General features: G+C 41.6%; 4 protein-coding genes across 5 annotated transcripts in view; 1 reads left to right on the top strand and 3 right to left on the bottom strand.

The window, feature by feature from the left end:
- Nucleotides 1-74: 74 nt before the first annotated feature.
- LOC135348749 (uncharacterized) lies at nt 75-1958 on the bottom strand. The gene is made up of 5 exons (XM_064547054.1): nt 1581-1958; nt 1350-1501; nt 1111-1298; nt 710-874; nt 75-609 (listed from the first exon to the last, which is right to left on the bottom strand). The coding sequence occupies exons 2-5, from the start codon at nt 1399-1401 to the stop codon at nt 331-333; spliced, it is 684 nt and encodes a 227-aa protein (XP_064403124.1). The 5' UTR covers nt 1402-1501; nt 1581-1958; the 3' UTR covers nt 75-330.
- Nucleotides 1959-2882: 924 nt separating this feature from the next.
- Nucleotides 2883-4624, bottom strand: LOC135348735 (uncharacterized). Its single transcript, XM_064547035.1, has one exon. The coding sequence runs from the start codon at nt 4518-4520 to the stop codon at nt 3030-3032; it is 1491 nt and encodes a 496-aa protein (XP_064403105.1). The 5' UTR covers nt 4521-4624; the 3' UTR covers nt 2883-3029.
- A 66-nt stretch (nt 4625-4690) lies between these two features.
- LOC135348579 (probable tubulin polyglutamylase ttll-15) lies at nt 4691-7491 on the top strand. Of its 2 annotated transcripts, none has more exons than XM_064546841.1 (12): nt 4691-4817; nt 4935-5174; nt 5232-5583; nt 5636-5705; nt 5765-5848; nt 5902-5986; nt 6286-6364; nt 6422-6471; nt 6524-6576; nt 6639-6705; nt 6759-6986; nt 7204-7491. In XM_064546841.1, the coding sequence occupies exons 2-12, from the start codon at nt 4944-4946 to the stop codon at nt 7414-7416; spliced, it is 1512 nt and encodes a 503-aa protein (XP_064402911.1). In that variant the 5' UTR covers nt 4691-4817; nt 4935-4943; the 3' UTR covers nt 7417-7491. The 2 variants fall into 2 exon arrangements, with proteins under 2 accessions (XP_064402911.1, XP_064402912.1); XM_064546842.1 differs by having other exon boundaries at nt 4721-4827.
- The window catches only part of LOC135348580 (reticulon-3-like), a 3206-nt gene continuing 2918 nt past the window's right edge, over nt 7440-7727 (bottom strand). Inside the window, exon 9 of the mRNA XM_064546843.1 lies at nt 7440-7676. Within this exon, the coding sequence (XP_064402913.1) occupies nt 7631-7676 (46 nt within the window). The 3' untranslated portion in view covers nt 7440-7630. The remainder of the gene's footprint in view (nt 7677-7727) is intronic.

Below are 7727 nucleotides of genomic sequence, written 5' to 3'. Positions count from 1 at the left end.
ACATGCTCTTGCTAAGATTATTGCCATGACAATGGTATGATCCTGACAAGTTCATTCACAAGATTCATTTCATGATTTTGGTGCAAGCTCCATGCAAGATACTCTGCATGAATCTTATACAAGATTCATGTAAGGCTCATGCATTACAATTGCAAGAAACACACCTGAAACTTATGCCTTTATAGTCAAAGAATCATGCAAGGGCTAGGTAAGAAACACGCATGAATTTCAGTGGATCATGTGAGAAACATGCAAAGGGAACTCGAGTAACTTTTCAGAAACTTGCAATCTCTAATGATATAAAACATAAACAGAATGAACGAGCGCGCATCAGTCCTCCTTAATAACGATGGGTTTAGAATCCCGGCACTTCTGGTTTGCCTTTGCTATTAAAGTTTTATCATTCCAGCCTTCCGCGCCAAACCTCCTCTCCACCAGCATCATCATTTGTTGGACCCTTTCCCCATCCAGACCAGGTTTCTTGCTCTTGTCTGACTTGTATAGTAGACATCCGGACAGCTCCTCCCTTGAAAACAGAGCATCCATGAGCAAGAGGGCAAATGCATACGCATCCCTTGCTGGTACACGCATTACATTCCGACCGTTTATCTGCGGGGAAAGAGTACCATAATTATAATATAATAGTACCATAATTATAATGGTGTGCACATGAACATAATTGTGTCATGCTAATAGTACGTACACTTACAATTTCATCAGACGTTTCACGCTTTACTGCCACACTTGCATCTTCTACAGATTGTGGACGGGACTTCAAGAGTGCCACTAGCTCAGATAGTGTGTTCTCCATCCGGTCGATCCTCGCTAGTATCACCTCACACAAGGGTTTCTCTACCCGTTCAAATTTAGTATCCTGAAAAATAAAACGCCATCATCAAATCATGCTACAAGACTTTAAAACTAGAAAAATAGGTGATAGGGCATAGCCCTTAGTATCAAATGGTGTTTTTATCAAATAGAGTCAAATAGAGTAATGCTTAAGCGTCAAAATGATACCAAGATTCCTATAGTTTGCTCTTTCCTAGCCTGAAGTGAATGGTTGGTAGTATTGCATGCAACTGAGTAACCCTTTTCCTATGCCCGTATCACCTTGTCACTAAGAACGGCAGTTGAGTCCACTGTTTCAACTGTTTTTCGCTTCTTCAGAGCGTTCGTGAGAATACCAAGCGTCGCTTTTGACGTGTCCTTTTGCCTTGGCAGGCCTTCTACCTCTTTTTCCTGTTGACGCTTCTGTTTTCTCGGCCCATTCTTATCTTTATTCTCCTTGTCATAATTATCTGAGAGGAAGAGGACACATAAACTACATACATTAGCAAGTAAATACGTACCTTTGAAGTGAACAAATTGAACAGCGTAGTCTTTCCGCTTGTATCTCAGCATCAACTTGCTACTCTTCTTCAGATGCTCTAGAGTGAGTGCTTCACCACCCTCCGTTGACAGCTCACTAAGTTGGGCCTTGTGCACCTCACAATAGCAACCCCTGAATGAGGATACTACAGTAATTACCATGCACAATAGCTGACTATAATTATATCTGCAAAATTGGTTACTAAACTTACTTGACAGATCTAAAAGTGCTGCCTTGATGTTTTCAGCATTATTTCTTAGTTTAGTTGAAGGTTTTTGTGATCTCTTGGGCCTTATATTCCCGATAGATGGGTCTGCTGGAGGTGAGAAGGCTGGTGGAGACTGAGATACAGAGTCTATTTCATCTATTTCAGCCTCGCTTGTAAAATCGGAGCTTGAGTCCATGGAGTCCATGTTGGTTGAGTGATAGAGATGATAGAGCTAGAGATGGTCTGCACGCAGCTAGCTAGCTAGTACTATACTATACTATACTCCAGACTCTGACTATAATTGACATGTGCGCATTCTAAATAGTGCACCCCAAGCATGGACTTGTCACGTGAGTATTCTAAATAGTGCACATGCCAATTAATGTGTTGCTAGCTACAAGCTAATGTCGATGTCGATCAGCAATGGCTACTCCATCAAGAACACGGACCCACTATAGAAAGTATCTGAGGGATGCATCAGCTCCAGTTCTTTTCTATTCTCAACCAAGAAGTTGTATTCGAATACATAGCAAAAATTGGGGGAGTAATTCCGGCAGTGAACTGCAACATAACATTTGAACCTTGGTCATTTCATTTTTAAGTCTGGCCGGGTTAACACTATAGTACTGCAATCATTTTCATTTAATCATTATATGTGGTACCACCAATCATGTTTTAAGTATGGTACTACAATCAATTTCATTTTAATGGTACCATGACTTTGTACAAATGTATAATGCCAGTTCCATCATTAAAATTTAACGCTGGGGGAGTATTGAGTAACAGTTGTATAGCCAGCACTATGTATATTGGGTAGCACCCACACTCGTTATAATTACCTTACTTATATGTACACACTTGTCATATCCATGACAGGAATCGACAAGAATCAGTGTAAGAGTCTTGCCTGAACACTTGAAGTAACCTTATGTTACAGCTTGTCATATACATGCAAGAAATTGAGAAGAATCAGGGTAAGAGTCTTGCCTGAACACTTGAAGTAACCTTATGTTACAGCTTGTCATATACATGCAAGAAATTGAGAAGAATCAGAGTAAGAGTCTTGCCTTAACACTTGAAGTAACCTTATGTTACAGCTTGTCATATCCATGCAAGAAATTGAGAAGAATCAGAGTAAGAGTCTTGCCTGAACATTTGAAGTACCCTTGCATGTGTGCACTTGCAACAAGCATGTATGGAATTGGCAAGAATCTTGACATGATTCTTTTCATGTCAAGATCCTTACTACTTCTTGTCAATACATGCATGAAGCATGCAAGACCTTGCAAGTCATTTTTAGTAGGGGAGCTATATATAGAACATTATCTCACAGTACATATACCACGATCAGAATGTATAATTAGATATATGCATGATCGACAATATGATGTAACAGACCACAACAACTGGTTTAATTCCCATACACACACATAATAACAACAGAATCACAGTTCACCAAAACTTCCACCATGCTCTTCGTTGAGTAGACACAATCTCTTCACCAACTCTCCCCTCAGAATCTCGACCAAACGATATTCCCTCGACTGTTCTGTTGGTCTTGTTCCAATACACGAGGGTGGGTAGTGCGGAGGTGGGTGTATGCGTCACATCAGATAACCAGCTGTCCTGGAGGGCCCCAAGATATTCAATGTATGGTGGTACAAGAGGGATGTGACGCTCGGCAAAGTCGGAGAATTCACGAACAATTTGACCAGTACTTGTTACAATAACGAGTAGAGATGTGGCAAACTCTAGGCCGATAAGCGAGTACACTCTACCCAGCGCTACCAGCTGTATTTGTTCATGGGCGTATGTCTCCAGTTCAATATCAGCCACACTCAGTAACTTTGAAGTTCTTTTCTCCCAAATGATTAGCTGCGATTGAAACACCATTCCAAGCAGCTCCTGGTTTTTAGATAAAACTATCTCAGTACTCAAGCCGCAGTTCTTGTGCTGTACTGCATCAGTTTCAACGTTTACTGACAAGTTGTACTTTGGTGAGTACGACAGTTTATCACTATTCGAGTCTTGATCATCTCCAAACAATTTGTAACTATAGACAGTTCTTCCACATTGCAGCAAAACAGAGTGTTGTGTGCAAGCTCCTCTTGAGTTTGTCCGAGTGGTCAGAGGAAAAATGAGAACTGATTTCTTATATTTTGTTGTCTGTTTCACTCTTGAGCAATGTGTCTCTGCTTCAACTTTGAATCTCAGAGTTGTGGGTTGACTGTTTTGTGCATCAATGTTCGTACTCGGTGAAATTACACGCAGGTCCCAATATGCAGGTAAAGAATGACTACTGACAAGTTTGGCTGTGCAAATGCTGTGACAAGTCTCGCAAATTGCGATCTTTACTTCAGAGTCGAAAATGGCAGCTCCTCTCCACTGCACAAGCAGGACTCCATTACGATTGAGATCATAGATGCTCCACAAGCCACTTGCAGTTACATGAACAAGAGTATTGGACACTATACGAGTCCAGTAAGTTCTGTTTTCAGCTATCATAGAAAACTTTGGATTAATGACAGTTTTACTGACAGACGTTCGCCCGATCGCTTTGATCACAATTCCACACGGCTTGAAGTCTTTATACACTGTACCAACTAGTATGTTGTCCTTGACCGAGTTGCACACATAATGTACGTTGTACGGGTACCCTGCAGTAACACTGGTAGAAACATAAGGAGACTCCAATAGTATCCTTCGTTGTCTGTCAGCTGCAAATGCAACTCTCTTTGTGCTGTCATATCGATCAACTAGGTGCTCCATAAGGTTGTCTGAGAGGCCCAGTTTAGTACATGCTTGCCTCCAGTATGGCTCGAGGCTACTCAGTACATTGTTCCATTGCCTACATACTAGCAGACAGCAGGCAATGCTTCCCAGGTCCAGGTGAAGGGCTATCACAAGGGCTATCTCTGGGGGGAGCAGGGTATAGAAGTCCATCTCTCTTGACTTATTTCAACTCTAATATTGCAGGTCCATGAAGCTAGAATTTAGCTGACCTGTGATGTACACTTTAAGGTCTTAATAGTTGAGTCAGCTTGTTTACAATGTTATTCAATTATACATGTGATACCGGATGCACAGTCAACCACAGGATGTGGGTACATGTGGTGTAACCTCAACGCCTCCTCATCTGAGGTTGGATAATTAATTAACTGAAGAAGTACGTACAGGGCTAGGGCTGGAGCACAGCTAAAGTCCCAAAGAGTCAGTGGTGCAGTACGTGCTGCAGTCCAGGTAACTGTAGGTAAAACTGTAACTATGGTATATGCATGTTTCATGAGGACTTGGTATCTATTGTTTTATTGTTTCCATAATATTATAAATTGCTTTTGTTTCTACTGGTACATGTAGAGGCGTACAATGGATCTGAGCCGAAGTCACAACAAGCTGTTACACTACCTCCTGTTCATGTGCAAGCAGTTGCTACGGAATCGATTAGCCACCTGTCTCACCGTACTACTCATCATCACTGCCGCACTGTTACTGAACGTCTCCGTGATCAAACAAACGACCTCTGACCCCAAGACCACCCCCACCCAAACACACACCACTGACGATAAACCTCCTGTTTTCTGGATCTACCACAAAACAGTAAGTGCCTTCCATTATCCGTTTATTTCTAGTAATTAATTATTTCCATCCGAACAGGAGCAACCCTTGAGTCATGTGATAAGTGTATTTCGTCGACTAGGTTACGTACAGGGCGGCCAACGAGACAGTTGGGATGTACTGTGGTCTTACGAATACCCGTACCGTTCTCTACCGACAAGTTTCTGGGCAGGGCTTAAACCACATCAAAGGGTGAATCATTTCCCCGGCTCTGGTTGTTTTGCGTTCAAGCCTCAATTAGCTACAATGAAATTCGAGTTCATCCCTAAAGCATTTCAGCTCCCCAAACAAGCCGAGGAGTTTGTTACCGAGGCAACGGCTCATCCGGAACAGCTGTGGATAAAAAAAGACAACAACCACCGAAGAATAAAAATAGTCACTGATATTAAGAGTACGTATGATTATGAAATTTTGTGTTTTTTCGATCATACATAATTATGTAGGTGTTAATGTACATGGAGAAGGATCTTTTATTCAGCAGTTCATTGGAAATCCTTTACTTATCGATGGAAGGTATGTGGATACTTTGTTATTTGTCGCTGCTCATTTCATTTCCTCTTTCTCTCCTGCAGGAAGTTTGATATTGGTGTGTACACAGTCATTACCTCGGTGGATCCCCTCAGGGTGTACACGTACAGTGGAGAGGTGTTAGTGCGGTAAGGGGCATCGCTAATTAAAGGAGACTCCGCTAATTGTACCATATGCGTAGATTCTGTTCAGAAGATTACGAACCTTTTGATGTGCACAAAGTTAAGAAGTACGTGGTGGATGACGAGTACACACGACCCTCAGAGGTGAGTCATACTAAGCTGTTTGTATAGCGGGTAATTTTCGTAGGGCAAAAAATTTGAACAGCGGTGATTTCGTGAGTAAAATGTTCGTTTGCTTCAGCCTGCACTGCATTGCATGTGTTCCGGAAACAACGCCTGGGTAAAATTTTCGTCGAGGTCAAAAATAACGAATTTTTTACCCCGCGAAAATTACTTACTATACGGGTATTATTGCGTGTTTGTTATTATAGAGCTTAGCTGTATTGTTTTGTTAGGTTGTAATCACTCTGTAACGGCAACTTTTTTCTTGTCATTCTCTCCAGGTCAAATCGATAGCTTCCTTGCTTACCAAACAGTCGCTCAGTAACAAAGAAGCTCTCAACGTTGTCCTGAAGAAAAAAGGTAACTTCTGATGGTTTAACGATAATCACTCGGCACTAATAATTATTCGATATTCAGGGCATCCATCTAATGACTTGTGGGAGCAGGTGGATCGTGCTATTCAGGAGGTAATTATACAGTTTAGTGTAGTGATGTGTTTATGAGACTTTATATCTTCAGGTGCTACTGAGATGTGAGCCTAACATTATCAGTAAGCTGTCCATGCCGACCAGGTAACCATAGCTACTGAGCCACCCAGTGTTTCATAGCAGTATCTTTTTTTATTTTATAAAAGGCATTTTTTTGAGCTGGTAAGATTCGATTTTGTGATTGATGACAAATTCAAAGTATGGCTAATGGAGGTAAGCATCTCTATAATAATATTAGCTGCTGATCCGATACTGTTCTCTCACAGGTTAACATGTCTCCAAACCTCTCCTCTGATCATTTCTCTGAGAACAGGCTGATGTATGAGCAGGTGGTGTACAACACTCTCTCGCTGACTGGCCTTGCTCGACCACTCACCTCGGGCATACGCTACAATGGAGAGTACGAGAGTGTCATGTTGGTTAGTGAGGCTGATGTCCAGGTACCTCTGGAAGTGTGTCTGGACACAACCTGTGCTCAGTGCACAGAGAAAAAGGTGAGAGTTGTTTGGGAGGTTGTATGCTTACTTAGTGAAGCTGTTTTAGCTAAAACACTTAACTTCTACACTTAATGTGTGCTCCTATAGCGCTGCTTAAAATCAACATAATAACACTGTTACTGTTAATGCCTTCACTGTTGAAAGCTATTCAGCAAGACTAACCTAAATCTCATTACATAGCTCTACTATACTAACCACTCCTCTCCCCCACTAGGAGTGTGCGCTGTGCCACCACTGTAGGAGTCAAGACGTCTCGTTCAGCCTCAAAATGGCTTTCCTAGAGCATGTCAACAGACGAGGCTTCACACGAGTATACCCACCTCCTGTACACAGCGGCTCAGTAACGGAGGACCTATCACATGCTAATCACATGATGAGCTTGTGGTACGAAGAAAAATGTCGAACTGAACATTCATGGTGTTTTTAATTACATTCGAACTATTTTAGTCATTCAACAAATTAAATTTATTTTTAACAAGATAATGGGAGTAAATAATTATAACACATTATACAATGTACATAATTATGCACACAATGATAGTCGGCTACACAGTGATTAATTAGAAGCTACTAGCTAAGAGTCAGTTTATAGTAAGTTCACATATTGCTCTGCCCATGCACTGGTACGTACGTGTCTCTCTCTAGTCTGACTTGCTCTTCCCAATATATGGGATCCGGCTCTTAATCCTGGAGAGAGGGAGGGGAGGGGCGTGGCATTACAATAGGAGAGTGCATATA

This window comes from Halichondria panicea, chromosome 15, assembly GCF_963675165.1.
Source record: "Halichondria panicea chromosome 15, odHalPani1.1, whole genome shotgun sequence".
NCBI lineage: Eukaryota > Metazoa > Porifera > Demospongiae > Suberitida > Halichondriidae > Halichondria > Halichondria panicea.
The sequence above is the reverse complement of the archived record's forward strand: the minus strand, read 5'-3'. Positions and strand labels throughout refer to the sequence as shown.

Excerpts from the sequence above, each read along its gene's own strand:
- LOC135348749 (XM_064547054.1), bottom strand. The coding sequence starts at position 1,401 with ATGCTGAGATACAAGCGGAAAGACTACGCTGTTCAATTTGTTCACTTC. Across the intron at positions 1,299-1,349 it reads TCAATTTGTTCACTTCAAAG|ATAATTATGACAAGGAGAAT; the intron begins GTACGTATTTAC and ends TCTTCCTCTCAG. Across the intron at positions 875-1,110 it reads CTGCCGTTCTTAGTGACAAG|GATACTAAATTTGAACGGGT; the intron begins GTGATACGGGCA and ends TTTATTTTTCAG.
- LOC135348735 (XM_064547035.1), bottom strand. The coding sequence starts at position 4,520 with ATGGACTTCTATACCCTGCTCCCCCCAGAGATAGCCCTTGTGATAGCC.
- LOC135348579 (XM_064546841.1), top strand. The coding sequence starts at position 4,944 with ATGGATCTGAGCCGAAGTCACAACAAGCTGTTACACTACCTCCTGTTC. Across the intron at positions 5,584-5,635 it reads AATAGTCACTGATATTAAGA|GTGTTAATGTACATGGAGAA; the intron begins GTACGTATGATT and ends ATAATTATGTAG. Across the intron at positions 6,987-7,203 it reads CTCAGTGCACAGAGAAAAAG|GAGTGTGCGCTGTGCCACCA; the intron begins GTGAGAGTTGTT and ends CTCCCCCACTAG.